This window comes from Pelobates fuscus, chromosome 13 (genome assembly GCF_036172605.1).
Source record: "Pelobates fuscus isolate aPelFus1 chromosome 13, aPelFus1.pri, whole genome shotgun sequence".
NCBI classification, from domain to species: Eukaryota; Metazoa; Chordata; class Amphibia; order Anura; family Pelobatidae; genus Pelobates; species Pelobates fuscus.
The window spans coordinates 78944802-78965520 of NC_086329.1; the positions used below are offsets into that span (position 1 = coordinate 78944802).

Consider the following 20719-nt stretch of genomic DNA (forward strand, 5'->3'; position numbering starts at 1 on the left):
GGGGGGGTGCTGTGTGTGTGTGTGGGGGGGGGTGCTGTGTGTGTGTGGGGGGGGGGGTGCTGTGTGTGTGTGTGGGGGGGGTGCTGTGTGGGGGGGGTGCTGTGTGTGTGTGGGGGGGGTGCTGTGTGTGTGTGTGTGTGTGGGGGGGTGCTGTGTGTGTGTGTGTGTGGGGGGGGGGGTGCTGTGTGTGTGTGTGTGTGTGGGGGGGGGTGCTGTGTGTGTGTGTGTGTGGGGGGGGTGCTGTGTGTGTGTGGGGGGGGGGTGCTGTGTGTGTGTGGGGGGGGGGGTGCTGTGTGTGTGTGTGGGGGGGGTGCTGTGTGTGTGTGGGGGGGGTGCTGTGTGTGTGTGGGGGGGTGCTGTGTGTGTTTGGGGGGGGTGCTGTGTGTGTGTGTGTGTGTGTGGGGGGGGTGCTGTGTGTGTGTGTGTGTGAGAGGGGTGCTGTATGTGTGTGTGTATGAGGGGTAATGTGTGTGTGTGTATGAGGGGTAATGTATGTGTGTGTATGAGGGGTAATGTATGTGTGAATGAGGGGTAATGTGTGTGCGAGAGGGGTGCTGTGTGGGGGGTAGAGGTGCTGGGCGGGGGTAAGGGTGCTGTGGGGAGGTAGGGGTACTGCTGGGGGGGTAGGGGTACTGCTGGGGGGGTAGGGGTGCTGGGGGTAGGGGTACTGCTGGGGGGGGTAGGGGTACTGCTGGGGGTGGTAGGGGTACTGCTGGGGGTGGTAGGGGTACTGCTGGGGGTGGTAGGGGTACTGCTGGGGGGGTAGGGGTACTGCTGGGGGTGGTAGGGGTACTGCTGGGGGGGTAGGGTTATTGTTGTGGGGGGTAGGGGTGCTTGGGGGGTGTCAGTATCCCCCCCTCCCCCTAACCCATTCCTTCCCCTAACCCCTTCCTTCTTACCTTTAATGGGGGTGGTAGGGGCACTGCTGGGGGGATAGGGGTGCTGGGGGGATAGGGGTGCTGGGGGGATAGGGGTGCTGGGGGGATAGGGGTGCTGGGGGATAGGGGTGCTGGGGGGATAGGGGTGCTGGGGGATAGGGGTGCTGGGGGATAGGGGTGCTGGGGTGTAGGGGTGCTGGGTGGTAGGGGTGCTGGGGGGTAGGGGTACTGTTGTGGGGGTGGTAGGGGTACTGTTGTGGGGGTGGTAGGGGTACTGTTGTGGGGGTGGTAGGGGTACTGTTGTGGGGGTGGTAGGGGTACTGTTGTGGGGGTGGTAGGGGTACTGTTGTGGGGGTGGTAGGGGTACTGTTGTGGGGGTGGTAGGGGTACTGTTGTGGGGGTGGTAGGGGTACTGTTGTGGGGGTGGTAGGGGTACTGTTGTGGGGGTGGTAGGGGTACTGTTGTGGGGGTGGTAGGGGTACTGCTGTGGGGTGGTAGGGGTACTGCTGGGGTCGGTAGGGGTACTGCTGGGGGTGGTAGGGGTACTGCTGGGGGTGGTAGGGGTACTGCTGGGGGTGGTAGGGGTACTGCTGGGGGTGGTAGGGGTACTGCTGGGGGGGTAGGGGTACTGCTGGGGGGGTAGGGGTACTGTTGTAGGGGGGTAGGGGTACTGTTGTGGTGGGTAGGGGTACTGCTGGGGGGGAAGGGGGGGTAGGGTACTGCTGGGGGGGAAGGGGGGGTAGGGTACTGCTGGGGGGAAGGGGGGGTAGGGGTACTGCTGGGGGGAAGGGGGGGATAGGGGTGCTTGGGGGGGATAGGGGTACTGTTGTGGGGGTGGTAGGGGTACTGTTGTGGGGGTGGTAGGGGTACTGTTGTGGGGGTGGTAGGGGTACTGCTGTGGGGTGGTAGGGGTACTGCTGGGGTCGGTAGGGGTACTGCTGGGGGTGGTAGGGGTACTGCTGGGGGTGGTAGGGGTACTGCTGGGGGTGGTAGGGGTACTGCTGGGGGTGGTAGGGGTACTGCTGGGGGGGTAGGGGTACTGTTGTAGGGGGGTAGGGGTACTGTTGTGGTGGGTAGGGGTACTGCTGGGGGGGAAGGGGGGGTAGGGTACTGCTGGGGGGGAAGGGGGGGTAGGGTACTGCTGGGGGGAAGGGGGGGTAGGGGTACTGCTGGGGGGAAGGGGGGGATAGGGGTGCTTGGGGGGGATAGGGGTACTGCTGGGGGGGTAGGGGTGCGGGTGCTGGGTGTCAGTATCCCCTCCCCCCTTCTTAACTTTAATGAAGTGGGGAGGAGGGGGGGGCGCGCGGCACAGCCATCCCTGGTGGTCCGGTGGTGGTAAGCACTGCAGGGGGAGGGATCTGTGAATCAGCTCCCCTGTCGTCCCGCGCGATGCTGTGTGGAGCGTTGCCATGGTAATGCTCGGCAACGCTCCACACAGCATCGCGCGGGAGGACAGGGAAGCTGCATCACAGATCCCTCCCCCTGCCTCCCGACCCGGAAGCATAGTAGGCGCCTGCCGTTTCGGGCAGGCAGGTGCCTACTCTGCATTAATGGCAGACCTATGGCCGCGTGCCCACAGAAAGGGCCCGGCGTGCCACAGGTTCGCCATCACTGGGCTAGGCTGTGCAGGGTACGTGTTTTTGTCTCGGCGGTACACTGTTCTTGGTAAGGTCGGTCGCTTGGGTATGCGTGCCCGCTGGGATCTTCGTTGTTTTCGTCGCCATCGTCTGCCTCTGTCAGCGTGGGGGGGGGGAGGGTTTGCGTTGGGAGTGTTGCAGCAGTCCCTCGGGTGAGTGTGTAGTCGGTCTGCGTACCTCCATTTGTTGCTCCTTCTCTGCCATTCGCCTCCAGAACGCGGCTAGTATGGCATTGAGCTTGGACATGAGGTCTGGCGGTTCTGTGCGTCGAGCGCACGTGGCGGCAGCCATGTTGCTGGCCCACGCATCGTCTCTCAGCTCTCCCGCTTTTTCTCTGAGGGTCTCGACCTGCATGTGTCCTCTTGGGGTCGGACCGGGATAACCCCCACCGGTCCAGGGGGGGGGGGGGAGCAGGGCCTTTGTGGGGCTGTGTGTCTTGTTTGTTGACGGGGAGAGCGGCCTTCTCCCCCTGCCTCTGTAGCTTGCAGGCCCCGGCTAGACATTTTGTGTTCCCGGGCTCCAAAATGCTCGATTTTCGTATCAGGCTTCTCACCGTGGCTTCCTGAGTTCCGGTATCACGAACTCCGGTGAGTGTTTAGCTCGGATTTAGCGAGTTTACCTGGATTCTCGGTAATTTCAGCGGGAGCTCAGCTTTTGTGTGACTGCTCCGCTTGCTGGCCTGGCCCCGCCCCCCAATTTCTGCCTCTTGAGTTTAGCTGCACTGAACCTACCAAACCAGGAAGTAACAGGACTGGTTCTCATCGACAGCTGGGGTTTAGCATCAAGGTTAATGTATTAAACTCCCATTTTCTATTGAAATCTGCACTATTCGTAAAATGAAAAAAGAGGACACAATCTTCACACATGAAGCACTTCAGCAAGCTGTTCTTGCATGAAGCTGAGGACATCCCCTGGCTTTTTAAGTCGGTTACTTATTGCTTTAAGGTGGAGTTACAGCAGTTCATGTCTTCTAAGGTCTTAGCGCTCATTTCCTGTTTGTGTTCAAGCCTCCAAATACCACAAGGCAATATGATAAAGACTTGTTAGTTTATCCAACATACCCACATTACAGAAGAGCTGGGTAGGCAAAGCCTACATGAAAATGTGAAATTTACAGTTGTAGGACTTTTTTAGAAAATCGATAAAGTAAAACATTGTTACTTCACCTTGTCAGAATAATATAACTGTTTTCAAGTTAAGTGAGTAGCCAAGGCCTGGAAACCTTAGTTAAGATCTTGCATTTGATCAGCTACTCAATGCATTTTTTTTTACAAGGAGTCAGAGTTAAATGATCATGGGCAGAGTTTCTAGATCAATGAAACTTTGTAGGTAATCTAGAATGCAGTGATTCCACCCAAACTTATTACATGAACATTATAGCTTTAGGGATTCAAGCCATATTCCCCTATGTCGGTGTGTGTCCTCGAAGGTAAGATTTACATAGTTACATAGGCTAAAAAGAGCCAGGTGGCCATCAAGTTCAGACTTTGTCACATCTCTTTTTGCTGTTTATTCAAAAGAAGGCAACCCCCAACCCCCCACTCCAGTTTGAAGTGCTTCCAATTTTGTACAAACTATGAAATAATTCCTTCTTGACCCCAGAATGGCAGTCAGATCCCTGCTTGGATCAGGAAGCGATTACCCCACAAATTAATAATTATGTCTCATATTATATATTTGCAAGTATGTATCCAGTTACTGTTTAAAGGACCACTATAGTGCCAGGAAAACATACTCGCTTTCCTGGCACTATAGTGCCCTTAGGGTGCCCCCACCCTCAGGGACCCCCTCCCGCCAGGCTCTGGAGAGAGGAAAGGGGTTAAAACTTACCTTTCTGCAGCGCTGGGCGGGGAGCTCTACTCTGCCGATCCTCCTCCTCTCCTCCCATTCGGCTGAATGCGCACGCGCGGCAAGAGCTGCGCGCGCATTCAGCCGGTCTCATAGGAAAGCATTATCAATGCTTTCCTATGGACGCTGGCGTGCTCTCACTGATTTTCACAGTGAGAATCACGCAAGCGCCTCTAGCGGCTGTCAGTGAGACAGCAACTAGAGGATTTGAGGGCTGGATTAACCCATTTAAAAACATAGCAGTTTCTCTGAAACTTCTATGTTTATAAAAAAAAATGGGTTAACCCTAGCTGGACCTGGCACCCAGATCACTTCATTAAGCTGAAGTGGTCTGGGTGCCTAGAGTGGTCCTTTAATCATCAGTACAGACTCTCTGATAAAACCACTTCTTAAGGCAGAGAATTCCACTGTCTTATTGTTCTTGCTGTAAAAACACTTTTTCTTTTTCTTAGACCAGGGGTATGCAGCCCGGGACCACAAGTAGCCTATTTGCCTTCAATATATTTGTATAATGCCATCATATCTCCTCTTAAGGTGTCGTTTTATTTTATTTTTTTACATACCAGATTTTAACGGTAACCTTTCATCGTGACTAAAATGCTTTCTTTTTATTAATTATGTAGCCCGCGTCTGCACTTTTTCTAGTGTTCTACCAGTGATTTATAAAAAGGCAAAATGATATTCTCATCCCCAGAATTAATGCCCCTATTAAACATAGAAACATAGAATGTGACGGCAGATAAGAACCATTCGGCCCATCTAGTCTGCCCAGTTTTCTAAATACTTTCATTAGTCCCTGGCCTTATCTTATAGTTAGGATAGCCTTATGCCTATCCCACGCATGCTTAAACTCCTTTACTGTGTTAACCTCTACCACTTCAGCTGGAAGGCTATTCCATGCATCCACTACCCTCTCAGTAAAGTAATACTTCCTGATAAAAATGTATACAAGACAATGCCTTACTGGGCAGTAAATTGGGCTGGGTCACCAGTTATTTCAGAACTATAGTGTCAGGAATACACTATAGTGTTCCTTTAACCCCTTAATGACCAAACTTCTGGAATAAAAGGGAATCATGTCATGTCACACATGTCATGTGTCTTTAAGGGGTTAAATGCATTTGGTAGGCTTTGGTCTCATGTTCATGTAGTTTTTTTTTTTTTCCTCAATGTCCAATCTCTTTAGTTATACAGCTCTCTGCAGTGTAACTCTGCCCCCTTAGCTAAGCCCCTTCTTTCCACCATCAAATTTCCTTATTACATGTTCTCTTGAGTACGTACTCTGCAGATTAAAGTTTAGCGGAGTAAGCAGAGTTGCTGACATGACTATTCCACATTCAATTATCGTCCTCTGATTGTCGAACTCTTTTCCCCATAGCATCCTTTTTATGCCTTCTGTGTCATTTTTTTTTTTTGCAGTGTGATTTTGCATCATGAATATAAACTGCACATTGTATGCACTGTATTTATCCAATTATCTCAAACGATATATACCGTATATACTCGAGTATAAGCAGAGTTTTTCAGCACATTTTTTGTGCTGAAAAACCCCAACTCGGCTTACACTCGAGTCAATAGTCTGTATTATGGCAATTTGCATTGCCATAATACAGACAGGGGGCTGTGGGGGCTGGCAGAGCTGTAACTTACCTTTCCTGCAGCTCCTGTCAGCTCTCTCCTCCTCCACGCCGTCCGTTCAGCACCTCGGTCAGCTCCCAGTGTAAATCTCGCGAGAGCCGCGGCTCTCGCGAGAATTACAGTGTGAGCTGACAGAAGAGCTGAATGGACGGCGCGGAGGAGGAGGAGGGAGCTGCAGGAAAGGTAAGTTACAGCTCTGACAGCCCCCCTCTCCCCCCCACTGAACTGCCAATGCCACTGGACCACCAGGGAAGGAGAGCCCCCCTCCCTGCCATGTATCAAGCAGGGAGGGGGGACGTGAAAAAAATATAATAATAATAAAATAATTACATTAAATAAAAAATAATAAGAAGAAATAATAAAATATGAAAATAATTTAAAAAATAATAAAATTGCCCACCCCCCCACCAAAGCTCTGCAACACACACACTGCACACTGCACACAGCACACATACACACACGCTGCACACGTACGCACGCTGCACTCGTGCACACACTGCATTCATTACGCACACTGTAAATAAATATTCAATTAATATATTTTTTTTTAGGATCTAATTTTATTTAGAAATTTACCAGTAGCTGCTGCATTTCCCACCCTAGTCTTATACTCGAGTCAATAAGTTTTCCCAGTTTTTTGGGGTAAAATTAGGGGCCTCTGCTTATATTCGGGTCGGCTTATACTCGAGTATATACGTAGTTGCATTTACAGTTCAGTTAAACTGTGTATTATAGCTGCCAGCCACAGAATCAAAAGCATGGAATAAATGGTATAGTTTTCATGGCTGCATTTTGGAAATCACATGGTATTATGCATTGTATCATTATTTCTCTTTAGGCAGCAGTTATGTTGCTGGTGAAAAACCAAAACTGTTGGAGATGCAAAAGACTATTAATGCTCTTGAAACCGAGAAAGCTGAAAACGTTCAAAACATACAACGCCTCGAGCAACAATTGGGAGATCTGACGAAGGAATTGTTTTCATCCAGAGAAGAGAAGACTGTTCTGTCTCAGGAGAAAGAGTTGGCAATGGAAGAAAGGAACCAGCTGGCTATAAATTATGAAAAACTGAGCATGGAGCTACAGGAGCTGCAAAAACTACAGACCGACACAGCAGCTGATGTGACCTCAGTGCAAGGAGAAAATCTACGGCTCCAGCAAGCACTGATTGGTGAGACCACCCTAATGCTTAGACACCACTGGGAAAAGGGGTCTTCCTTTCTAACATTTTACAGATGGAAGTCTTTATTTGTATTGCTTTCTTTCATAATATTCATGCACAATGCTGTTTTGTTTTTTTTTAGCCAACTTTGGGAAATTTCACTACCTGAATTTTGCAATTTTTAAAAGTCCTTTCAAACTTTTCTTTCAGATGCAAAAAATGAAATTACTCAAAAAAACCTCCTAAACCAGGTACAGTTTCTTACTTTTCATTTCATTTCACCAATACATTTTTTTTCCTCACAGTTTTGGCAATAATAGCGTGTGCATAATATGTCCAGCTTAGAAAAAGTAATTCAAAATAAATTCAGGTCTTGATTTATAGAGTACATCATATGTCTAGGATTTCAGCTTATTTTGAAAGTTACAGGACACAAAATAAAATTAAAATTTGCAATAATTTTAGAAGTTGGTATGTTTGTCTTGTAGGTTTAGTAGCCATCACAGAAAACAAAGTTGCCACACAAAAGTATATATTTATATAAAGTAGACATCACAGGCTATTTACCTAAGGTTAGTTTGACAATTTTTACGTAGCCATTTCATCGCCAATATTGGAGTAAAATTGTGTTTTTTCTTTATTTTGGCATATACACATATAACAAGGTTTTTGTATATTTCGTAAAGCTGGTGTGTGCTATTCCTGCACAGAGCCCCATATTGTGTTCAGCTACATCTGCTGAGTATAACGATACCCCCATTGTATGCCTTTGGCACTATACTGTGAATCAATGCCATATAAGAGACAAGGCTATTTCAGTTTCTATAGTTAGAATTTTCATAGATGGATATGACGGGCCTATGTCTCATTTTTAGGTATTATAGCAGTGTGACTGTTCAAATAACTCCACAAAGGGCTTCCATTTTATAAAGCAGACACCCCAGGGTATCTTATATGGTGTATATTGTGTCTTAACTTGTCACCATTTTTTCACCAATTTATGTCAGTTTGTGGTGAGGAGGGGAAAAAAAATTGCATTTTTACAAATATGCTGCATTTTTGCGGAGTATTTCCTACACTTAATATGTACCACTGTCATAAAAATCTCCAAATTATACTCAGTTACACCTTCTGAGTAAAACAATATGCCCAATGTGTGACCTGGACACTATTTTGTGAAGTTACTGTTGCTGTAAAAGAGACGTGACAAGTTCAGGTTTTTAAGTGTGAATTTTCATGGAGGGTTTTGATGCGTCTGCGTTCCACTTTGGAGCACTTGAGCAGGCTACATATTACAACTAAACCACAAAGGCATACCATTTCTTAAAGAAGACATCCCAGGGTATTTCAAAAGGCATATTTTGAACCTTAGTGTGGGATCATTTTTCCGCTAGCTTGTACCAAGTGTAATGGTAATAAGCGTTTTTTCTGCCTTTTTGACACACAACGTGAGTTTGCACAGTATATTTTGCAAACCTTATGTGTGCTACGACTGTATAATACTTCATATGTTGCTCATCTATGTTGGCTGAGTACAGCAATACCCCCGTATGTCCCTTTGCCAGGTATATGTGGACATCGGAGGGGCACATTTGAGACAGCCATTCCAGTTTTTTTGAAACTTTAAATTTTTACGCTGTGCCCATGTCCCATTTTAGAGTATTTTACCAGGCTATATAATCCAAATACCCCATAAAGCCATACCATTTCTTAAAGAAGACATCCCAGGGTATTTTAAAAGGCATATTTTGAACCTTAGCGTGGGATCATTTTTTCTCTAGTTTGTTCCAGGTGTAGTGGTAATGAGGGTTTTTAAATGTATTTTTTTACTTTTTGAAACCTTTTTTTACTTTTTAAAACTAGTTTTTAACCCCTTAAGGACACATGACATGTGTGACATGTCATGATTCCATTTTATTCCAGAAGTTTGGTCCTTAAGGGGTTAAACCTTTTTTTGCTTATACATTTTTTAAAACTTTCCTAAACTTTCTTAAAGCTGTTTTTTTTTTTACAGATGTAACGTTTTTATAAGCTTTTTTTTTTATACCATTAACCCCTAACTAGCAGTAAGCAGCACTAACAGTAAATTCCCCACTTTCCCATAGCACCCACCCACCCCAGCTAGCAAAATATATAATTATAAAATATTTAAATTAATTAAATAAATTGAACCCCTGTGGGTTAAAAAATAAAAGTTAATCCTCAAGGGTTAAAAAAGTATAATGCAGTGATCAACTGGCAGGGAAGGGGTTAATTTTTAAGCTTTTTTTTTTACTTTTTAAAGCTTATTTTAAACCTTTTTTTAACGTTAACCCCTAGTTAGCCTAATACCAAATCCCCAAATTCCCCACTAACTTCCACCCACCTCAGGTAGCTAAAAATATAATTTTAAAATATTTAAATTAATTAATAAAATAAATTTAACCCCTGAGGGTTAAAAAAAATTAACCCTCAGGGGTTAAAAAAAAAAAAAAACAACAACCAATCAGATGACCGTAAAATGTAATCCCTGCCAATTGATCACTGTAGTCCGTGATCAATTGGCAGGGAAGGGGTTAATTTTTATTTAAAATGGGTAAAGGGGGGTGGGATTTTAAACTAACTTTATTTTATTTTACACATGGAAACAGATCATCACTGATCCGTCTCCCTGTACTTCACACAGAACCCGTAAGTGCAGGGAGGCGGATGGTAAGTCCCTGCAGCACATGTGCTCGCTCTGGCAGCCTGTCAGAGCGAGCACTGCTGTAGGGTCAGCGCGATCGGGTGCTTCCTGTCTGCCTCTAATACAAAGGCAGACTGGAGCACCGTTAACCCCGCGATTGCCGCGACCAGGGGTTAATTTTAACCCACGACGGACCTGGTCCGTCACCCGTCGTTAAGAATCTACCCAGGGTGACGGACCAGGCCCGTCATTCGTCATTAAGGGGTTAGAGGAAGACTATAGTCACCTCAATAACTTTAGCTTAATGAAGCAGTTTTAGTATATAGATCATGTCTTTCAGGATTCACGGCCATTTAGGAGTTAAATCACTTTGTTTCTGTTTATGCAGCCCTAGCCACACCTCCCCTGGCTGATTGACAGAGCCTGCATGAAAAAAAAAACTGTTTTCACCTTCAATCAGATGTAATTTATCTTAAACAATTGTATCTCTTGCTCTGTAAATTGAACTTTAACCCCTTAAGGACCAAACTTCTGGAATAAAAGGGAATCATGACATGTCACACATGTCATGTGTCCTTAAGGGGTTAATCACATACAGGAGGCTCTTGCAGGGTCTAGCAAACTATTAACATAGCAGCAGATAATAAAATCAAAATTAAACAGAATTTGCAATAAAGAATGGATAAAATTTAGACGACTCTTTACAGGTAGTGTTTAGGAAGGCTGTTCAATGCAGGGAGGTGTGACTAGGGTTTATAAACAAAGTGATTTAACGCCTAAATGACTGAGAATTGAGCAGTGAGGTTGCAGGGGCATGTTCTATACACCAAAACTGCTTCGTTAAGCTAAAGTTGTTTTGGTGACTATAGTGTCCCTTTAAGGATTTGTTTACTTGTTACAAGATATTTTTTCCACAGTTAATTAAAAGTACACTCAAGACCCCTAAATCACTTTAATTAGCTGAAATGCTTTAGGTGTTGGCTGCATGTATTACTTTCCCCATTCATAAATGTGCTGTTTTATAGAGAGATCAGCACTTTGTAAAAATAATTTGTTTGAAAACACCTTGCTGACAGCCAGTAGGGATTCCTGATTCTATTAACTGGAAGTGAGAGCTTCGATAGAGAGGCACTAGTCACAGCTTGCCTATGAAAAGCATTCTGTGGGTGGTTGATTCATTTTCGGCATGTACCAATCTCATCAGAACAAAAGAGGGAAGACAGTCTTACATAGCTTCTGATTGCATGTCACCTGACCTTTTAATATATCCAAAATAGTGCTTAGAATCCCTTCTTGAATAGTTGAAAGTAGTACCCTCTCTCGGTACATGTGTGACTAGTAGCTGTAAAATATAATCAATATATATGTCAAGTCAATAATACATTTATGATGTGGATCCTTGTCTAAATGTCTGTAATGTCACTCTGTTTTGCAGTCCACTGGAAAGGATACATCAGAACTTCAGCAAGAAAAGGAACAGCTAGAGAAAGACATGGTAATGATTACTTTTTAATTTTGGCCCTCATGTCTCAGAAATTTGTGTCTATGTAGGGACAAAGACAAAAGGTTCTTTTAAATTTTTAAATGCAGTAAAATGGTACTCATTTGATTAAAAAAAATATGATCATGACCACTTCAGATCACTAAAGTGATCATGGTGCTTGGAGTAACCTTTATTTGAAAACCATAACCACTTTGTCTAAAACATGTATCTGAGACCTAATGTCATCATATTATTATAATAAGAGTATGTCACAGGCGCTGAGCACTGTGGCAGATTATGGTGGCGAGAATTAGGTAATTTGCATTCTGGTTATTTTATGGTAGATTTTAAGATGGCTTTAGTTTATAGGAGTGACTGAGCAAGATTTTTTTTTTTTTTCTTTTTAATTCTTTATTTTCTGTTGTGCATAGTATAACAGTAGGCTTGCTCAGCCACAATAGCAATCACAAGCAGTATAGTAACAGGCATGGTAGACTTAACATGGCGTATGAGTAAACAGCACATTTTTTTGATTTTGTCAGAGGAGGTAAGGACAGTGGATAAACATGACATTTCAGCGTGTTAGCTTGTCTTCTGTTTGTGGTGTGAGTGTGTGCTGCGTTCGTAGCATAGCTTGGGCAAGTGTAAGTTCTCGGTGTATAACAGGCTTAGTCATTTAAACATCAGCATGCTTAGTTATGTCATTAAAGCGTTAACATTACTATTGAGTATGTGTTAGACAGGCTATTTAGCTGGTATCTGACACAGATTGTTAACAGTAAAATATGAATTATATGGGGCCTTAAGTATAGTGCATGCTTCAGAGATAAGCGTAACAGAAAGGAAAAGCAGCAAAGGATTTGCCAGGCAGTGAGGTTAGGCAGCATAAAATAAGCAGTTGATTGGTTATCTGGGAGCATGGCTGGCATGAATTGTAAGACAGTACACAATTTTGCAAGATTATTATGATAATGCTAAGCCATCAAACAGTTAAAGACCATTAGACATTTCATGACGGTCATGCTCTGAGGAATACTGTAAAGCTCTCTTGTTGTTGTAAAAAAATAGGGAACACTTTGTTCTTTCGCCGTAGATCGAGTCCTCTGCTGTCTGTGATTAGACGTGTCCGCAGTGTAGACATGGCCAATAAGTGTCCCAGTGGAGCCCGGGGTAGGCGGTCAGCTAGCCGGTAGTTCGGTCGCAGGGATCCGCTGTGACCCCTGTGGTTGCTTGGTTCGACCTGGCTGGTTGCTGGGTGTTTGGGACGTTAGTGGCTCTCCCCGTCCTTGCTCCGATGCATGGTTCCCGCTCATGTGTTTGTCTGTAGATGGTTCCCTCTGCATCGCCTTCTCAGTGTTCTCAGTGGTCTGGTGGCAGCGTGGCAATATTCAGGTACATTAGATGCTCCCATTTGCAGTGTCCATAAGCTTTACTGCCTTGTAACGTGCTGCTGGAATAATAGTGGGTGTTCTTCTCTTTAGCTGCATTGGATTCCTAATTTTGAGCAGTCGTAGCTTGTTCTCTCTGGAAGCCAGCGCACATGGCGGCGACCATCTTGCGGACTAGCGCCCGGGTGATGTTCCCCGGCAGGGCGGTTAAATGGGCCCAGGTTGGTGCGCTGGTTAGTGCCTCTGCGGACCGGGATGACCCCCCCCTGTCCAGGGGGGACGTGAACCGCCGGTCAGGAGACCCGGGAGAGTGGCCGTCCCATCCCGGCTCAAGCCCCAGCAAGCTCCGAGCCTGGCCGGGTTACTGTCGGTGCCGGACTGGTTCCCATGTGGTATCCCCACTCTCGCCAGTAACTGGGGGTCTGTGTGGACATTGGTGGGGTTTGCCGGTCACGGTATACTCCAATTTGCTCAGACTTTGGGCCGTGGAGCGGGAGCTCAGACAGAGCGCGTCTCATCCCGTCGGCGGTCAGGCCCCCAAAAGTTTTTATTTTTTATTTTATGGGAGGCTGGCTAGTTAACGGTGACCAGCCTGTTGCTGAGGGATTGTCAGCAGCGTCACGAGTGCTAATCGACAGAGAACATTAAGGCATAACTAAAAAAGTCTTACCTTAATGGCCTCTGAGTGTCCTGGAGGGCAGGTGAGAGCACCTGGCAAGCAGGAAGTTGCTGCTGGATTATGTAGTGTTCCCAAGTCTGAGTTCCCAAATCGAGAACAGTGAAGAAAACAATAAAAATGTATCTTTAAATTTCATGCCTGACTTTAGGAGATCGTTTAGTGCATGCGCAGCACGCTACAAATCCGGATGCAACGCATCCTGTGCGATGCGTTCCATCCTATGACCTCCCAGCATGTGCGCGACACGCACCCTCGCCATTTCCAGCACCTGGCTCAGATGTTAGGCAGACATAAAGGACGGTGGAAGCAGGCGCTCGGCTTGCTTTCCACCAGAATTACTAGGAGAGAAGTCCTGCGTCTCCCCCTGCATGAAGGACAGAGCCCCTCCTCGGTTTACACTGACTCATCTTGTCCTGAAATAAGTCGCCAACCCACCCTGCCGAAGGCAGGCAAAGAACTGGGGTATCAGAGGTTTGGTGTGTTCTTATACATATGGGAGGAGGAGTTAGGGAGGAGTCAAGGGGTTTAAGCTTTTTGGTCGCCTGCCTGCCTGCCTACCTTTCCGATCCAAATTAGAGGCAGTGCACAACAAATAGGATTTCCTCTAATCTGGAGGGAAAAGAGTATTATAAATGTCCCTGGCTTAAGCACAATCTTGTCTCTGCTAGTGGACTTTATAAAAAAAGCGAGCTGCTCTGCAGGACCCATTCCTTCCATTGCTTGCATCATTATTGTCATGATTGTGGGTGATTGAAGGGGCAAAGTCATCCACATGGTTCATATTAGAGGATTGACTTTTTTTTTCTTCTATTCTTTAATTTGCAGAAGCCATTGTACAGACCATCTCAAAGATTACGTGTAACAACATTTTTTTTTTTGCAGCGAGTTAGTGATCCACTTTATAGTCTTCCACAGTTTAATTTACAGAAGGGGCTCTTTTACCCAAGTGCAACTCTAAAACACAAGTCAAATAGTAAAACTGAATGGAGAAAGGCAGTCACGTTCACTTCTGACAAACTGGCATTGTTTTGTTTTTTTCCATTAATGTTAATTTAAAAAGTCAATAATTTTATGTTCTGTGTTATTTGTAAATTTGTAATTCACTTTAGTTGGTGCTGCTTTTCTTAAATGTAATAAACACAACAGCCTAGACCAGGGGTAGGCAACCTACGGCACTAGTGCCATGCACGGCACTCAAGGTGACTTTGCACGGCACTCAGGGCTGCTAGAGCCAAACAGGCTCTGGCTATCAGGAGTCCCAGTGAACCTTCAGATATCTGCTAATACGAAGAGGTGGTAAAGGACAATCCTCAATTTATGCATTGCGGCACATAGAGGAAGTGATCTCAGCACTTGTGAATGGGAATCGACACTGTAATAGAGCAGCACGCAGCTGCTGTTGCAGCTCCTATACTTGAGCTATGCCTGGTCCCCACTGGAACCCAAGGAAGCCACCCACACTGCTAGATTTAGACAGAAATGCACAATAACCCTCCCCTCATACAAATAATACGAACAGCCCATACACAAACATACACACAATCCCCACAAACGCAACACCACTAACTATCCACATACATGCACACAACCCCACATGCAGCCTCTCACATGCAATACCTCAAACAGCCCCCACACACTACCAAACACACAATGTGACATATCCATCCACACACACACACACACACACACAATACCCCAAACAGCCCCTCACATCCATACACTACGAAACACACAATGTGACATATCCATCCACACACACACACACACACACAATACCCCAAACAGCCCCCACACATACACACACTACCAAACACACAATGTGACATATCCATCCACACACAATTCCACAAGCAGCCCTCATACACAGCCCAAATTCATAGGTATCATACACGATACCATAAAGTACTCCTGAACATATACAATATAATAGCTAATATACGCACAAATACAACGATACAAAGCAATTATAGTAAAAATAACACAAGCAGAATACGGCAGCATACACACCTCAATTTAAAAAAAATAGGATCGGCACGCTAAGGGACATCACAATCCTATATCGGCACAGTGCTGCTAAAAGGTTGCCTACCCCTGGCCTAGACCATTTCCAAGTTAAGAAGTTGGCTGTTTATTGTGTGGTCTCTTAATTGTTTATTTACTAAACTTGCCCTACCATACATTTAAAAAGAAATAAAAAAAAAAATGGTTTTGTTTAATTAAAAATGTGATGGAGCTTTAGTCTTTCTGGCAATTTCTTTATTATTAATTTAAGAAAGAACTACAAATGGAGCTGAGTCGTCTACAATCTTGGTCTGCCGTGGAACCCAATAATGCCTTGGAGCAAGTGAAGAGAGAGCTTGTGGAGAGTGAACTCCAAGTGAAGGAAATTTTTAATGAAAAAGAAACTCTGGCAGCGGAACTCGAGGAACTCGACAAGCAGAACCAAGACGCCATGCAGGTAATGGATGGTAGTACATCTATATGTACTTTAAAATTTCAAGTTATGCGACACTGGCAAGGCTTAATACTGTGAGCGCGGGTTCTATAATACACCTACATTTTTGCCTTTTAGATTTTTTTTTTATATATATATATGGGTGGACCACGGCAAGCATAGCTTTTTTTTTTTTTTTTTTTTTTCCTATTGCATATTTGTATAAACGATAGGCTTATAGCTGCAGTGATTTATGCAATTTGTTGAAGTTGTAGGGTAGGTTACCTCCATAACTATTGTAAGTCACATATATTGCTCCATTTAAAGGGAGTTCAATAAGGGTTTTAATTAACTGGATAATTTCATCAATACATTTTATACATGGATCTTCTACAGTAATTTTAACTGCCTTCCTTGTTTAAGTCAGTAGAGCTGCAGAATATAAGCACTTTTTTTATTTATTTTAAAAATCTATTTCTATATTTGTTTTTCAGCACTTGCTGTTAATGAAAGAGCAGTTGTCTAAGCAGAAAAATGAGGCAGAATCCAGCATTGCCCAGCTCAAAGAAGAACTGGGAAGGGAGAAGTCAAATGTATCCAAGATTACATCTGAAAATGAAAATTTAAGAAAAGAAATGGATGTGCAGCAGGAAAAGCTAACCCAGACAGCATTTGCTCTGAATGAGTTGCACATGGGAAATCAGGAGCTTTCTGGTCAAGTGAAGGACCTAACGGAGAAACTTAGCCAGTTGGAAACCTTAAGTTCTACTATTAGGAAGGAGAACTTAGAACTCCAGAAAAATCTGAAACAAGTTGAAGAGGAACTTGCAGTTGCCAGGCAAGACTCTCATTCTGGAGCCCAAGATGAAGAAACCCAATCAGAGATTGTAAAATTAAAGAATCACATTTCAGAAGTCAACCAGTTGAAGGAGGAGCTTGATAAAGAAATTTGTGATCTCAAGATGGAGAACGAGATGCTCCTGTCCACACAAGATCAGACAAAACTCCAGTTACAGCAGCTACAGGCATCAACTGGGAAAGACTCTTTTGAGAAGCAGACCCTAATCGAAGCTTTAAGAACGGAAAAGTCTCAGTTGGAACTTGAGCTGAACCAGATGGAAAGCAGATTGGTTGATCAAGCTCAGAAATATGAACGCACCATTGAAGAACTTTCTAATGCTCAGAAAATGGACACTTCTGCCTTGCAGATAGAACATGAACGTCTGGTTAAACTCAATCAAGATAAAGATTTCCAGTTGGCAGAAAACAAGAGGATTTTAGAGCAAATAAAAACAGATTATGAAGAGACCAAGGAAATGTTGACAAACAGTTTAGAAGGACAGAAGCAACTGACAGAGTTAATAAGTGAAAAGGAGAAATTTGTCAATGAGATGAAGGAAAAGAATAGAGAGTTACAGAGGGGTTTTGGGCAGTATACAAAGATCTCTGAGGAATGTACTACTTTAAGACAGAATGTTGAAGAAAAGGAAAGAATCCTTGCGTCAATGAAGGAAGATAACAGCCACCTAAAGGAAGAGATTGAACGTTTAAAGGACCAACAGAGCAGATCTCCGCCTCTGGTTGAACCCAAGACATTAGATCTCATTACAGAGCTTGAGGCAGAGATAACACAGCTTACGAAAGTTCAGAATAATTATGAAGAAGAGCTGAAACTCCAAAAAAAGACAGCAGAAAAACAAAATCAAAACTATATGCAGCTTCAACAGTCTTTGCAGCATAAAATCAAAGAAATGGATGACGTCAAAACGGAACATAAGAAGGTGGTAGATACATATGAGAAGCTGCTGTCTGAAAAAGACAGTGAGATTTGCAGTCTTCAACAAACAAATGAGCTAATCAGCTCACAGTTGCAGAACGAGCACATGGTCAATACTGATTCATCGGTCATACTCCAGGTCTCGAAAGTACAAACGAGCAGTGGGGACAATGGAAACGAGAAACACGATTTGTCCAAAGCAGAGATTGATCGGTTAGTGAAAGGCATTAAAGAAAAGGAGCTGGAGATTAAAACCCTTAATGAGAAAAATGTTACGTTGACCAAGCAAATTGATCAGTTGTCCAAAGATGAAGTTGGAAAACTCACTCAAATCATTCAACAGAAAGAGATGGAAATACAGAGTCTACATGCAAGGGTTGCTTCAGTTAATTATATGCAAGATGTAGTTTATTTGCAGCAACAGTTACAAGCCTACGTCATGGAAAGGGAACAAGTGCTGGCTGTTTTAAGTGAGAAGACAAGAGAGAATAGTCAACTGAGGACAGAGTATCATAAGATCATGGATGTGGTGGCAGCTAAAGAGTCAGCATTATTAAAACTTCAGGAAGAGAATCAAAGACTTTCACACAGCCAAGAAGGAAGCACACAAGAGATGTTTAGGGAGACTATTCAGAACTTGTCTCGGATAATTCGAGAGAAAGACATAGAGATTGATGCATTAAGCCAGAAATGCCAGACTTTATTGACTGTCTTACAGGCTTCCAATTCAGAAAACAGCAATGAATCTGGTAGTGTCAACAGCAACCAGTTTGAAGAGTTGTTGCAGGAACGGGACAAGCTCAAACAGCAGGTCAAGAAAATGGAGGAGTGGAAACAGCAAGTTATAACTACTGTTCAAAACATGCAACATGAGTCGGCCCACCTCCAAGAAGACCTTCACAAACTTCAAGGGCAGATTACAGTAGATGGAGACTCCAATTCTAAATTGCAAGTAGACTATAACAGCCTCATTCAAAACTATGAACAAAACGAGTCAAAGCTTAAAGGCCTTAGTTTAGAGTTGAGCAGTGTCCAGCATAGTATAGTGCAGCTTAACGATACAAAAGAACTTATTTTAGGAAAACTGGACAGTGTCAGTCTTCAGACAAGTCCATCTGCTGCTGTTATCTTGTCAGATAGTCCTTCAGCTCTGTCGTCTGAGCCTAAAGATGAACAGGTTATGAAACTTATGCATGAATGTCAACAATTGAAAATGCAAGTGCAAGAGAGGGATGTCACAATCCGTACTCTCCAAGAGAACAATCAGAGGTTGTCCAACTCTATTGCCCTGTCATCAGATAGGAAGAATCGTGAAGATCTCCTCTCGGAGATGAAGCAAGTTAAAGAAAAAAATGATCTTCTGCACAAGTCACTTAAAGAAAAGGACCTCTTGATAAAAACCAAGGGTGACAAATTAAACTCTGCCATTGAGAACCTGAGAAACAAGGAGAATGAAAATGAACTTCTGAAACAGGCTGTCACCAATCTCAAAGAAAGGGCGCTGATTCTGGAAATGGACATCCGCAAATTAAAAGACGAGAATGAGAAGGTTGTGGCCAAAGGCATAGAGAAAGAAACAGAGTTCCGGGCATTGCATGAAACCAACATGCAGTTCTCAATGATGCTGCGAGAGAAGGAGTTTGAGTCTCATTCCATGAAAGAAAAGGCCTCGGCACTTGAGAATCTCCTTAAAGAAAAAGAGCAGGTTTGTACACGTGTTCCTCCACAGTTAACTAATGTATCTTTTTTTTTGCGCTCTTTCTTTTTCTCCTTTTCTAGGCACGTTGAACTGCAATTAGTTAGATTAGACTATAGACTGTAAGCTTGTTTGAGTAGGGTCCTCTTCAACCTATCGTTCCTGTAAGTTTTCTTGTAAATGTTCTATTTATAGATAAATCCCCCCTCTCATAACATTGTAAAGTGCTACGGAATCTGTTGGCGCTATATAAATGGCAATAATAATAATTAGAATCATGATCCACTGCTATATTGCTTATTTGTGGTCTGCGTGTGAATCAGGCTGGATTGCAGGTATATATCAAATATATTGATGAAAGGTTATTTAAATTTTACTATTGTCCTCCATATTCTTTAAAGCTGTGCAATTGGAATAATGGTAAAAAATGCAAACTATGGTGCCCACTTACTGCCACTACATCCCACAACTCCTTGCCATCTTGTTGGAGTAATAAGTAATCTTCAGGCAACCATTACCTTTTTAATTTGTGTTTTTGGTGGCAACTTTCTCAGAATATATACATGGCAGATGATAATCAGGGCTCAAAACTTCAAGTAGATTTTAACCCCACACTCGGATTAGCTCGACCCCTTGCTCTATTTCCACTGCCCCTTTGTGAGGGTCTGAAAGGGAATTCTGAGCCCTGTTGTTATTTTTGCTATTTGTGTATGTCAGACTCGCCATAAAGTACACGTTTAGAATACATACTCGTGAATTATGATTTTCCGAAAATTGCACTGTGCTCCCAGCATTTCTGATTTACATTTTTTTGGGTACAAGCTACTGATGGCTGTAACAAAGATTACTGATGATTGAAGGGGAATGGATGTTTTCTTTAACACAGGGCAAGACTGGAGAATTAAATCATCTATTAAATGAAGTCAGATCCATGCAGGAGAAAGCGATTTTGTTTCAACATGAGAGAGATCAAGTTATGTTGGCTCTGAAACAGAAGCAGATGGAAAGTGGTGCCTTGCAGAACGAGGTATGTACAATATAGGAACACAATAGGCTTGGAAAGCTTTAATATGTGTTTTTTTTCACAATCTGACCTGCTAAGATACTTCAAATATGAATTTATAATATTGTAGTTTGTTCTATCTTTTATTGTTGCAAGAAAAGTCTTGGGCTGGTTATAAGTCTTACATGGAGAGACTGAAGAGCAATGGCATTGGTTCGGAGGGCTGTTTTTTTATTTTTTTAATTCTTTATTTTATTTGTGCTTGGAGTAACAATAAACATGCAGAGCCACAACAGCTGCTGCAAGCATAGTCATAACATGTCACATAGCACATTTTTATAATATAGGTTTAACAAGCTCTTCTAAGGCGTCCTCGTTTTGTGGTACTTAATATACATGCTAAGACAAATAACATAATGTACAGTGTTATG

General features: G+C 43.8%; 1 protein-coding gene across 1 annotated transcript in view; it reads left to right on the top strand.

The window, feature by feature from the left end:
* The window catches only part of TRIP11 (thyroid hormone receptor interactor 11), an 83416-nt gene that overhangs the window by 19982 nt on the left and 42715 nt on the right, over positions 1-20719 (top strand). Inside the window, exons 7-12 of the mRNA XM_063439501.1 lie at positions 6840-7172; positions 7374-7414; positions 11264-11323; positions 15651-15836; positions 16307-19294; positions 20172-20312. Of these exons, the coding sequence (XP_063295571.1) occupies positions 6840-7172; positions 7374-7414; positions 11264-11323; positions 15651-15836; positions 16307-19294; positions 20172-20312 (3749 nt within the window). The remainder of the gene's footprint in view (positions 1-6839; positions 7173-7373; positions 7415-11263; positions 11324-15650; positions 15837-16306; positions 19295-20171; positions 20313-20719) is intronic.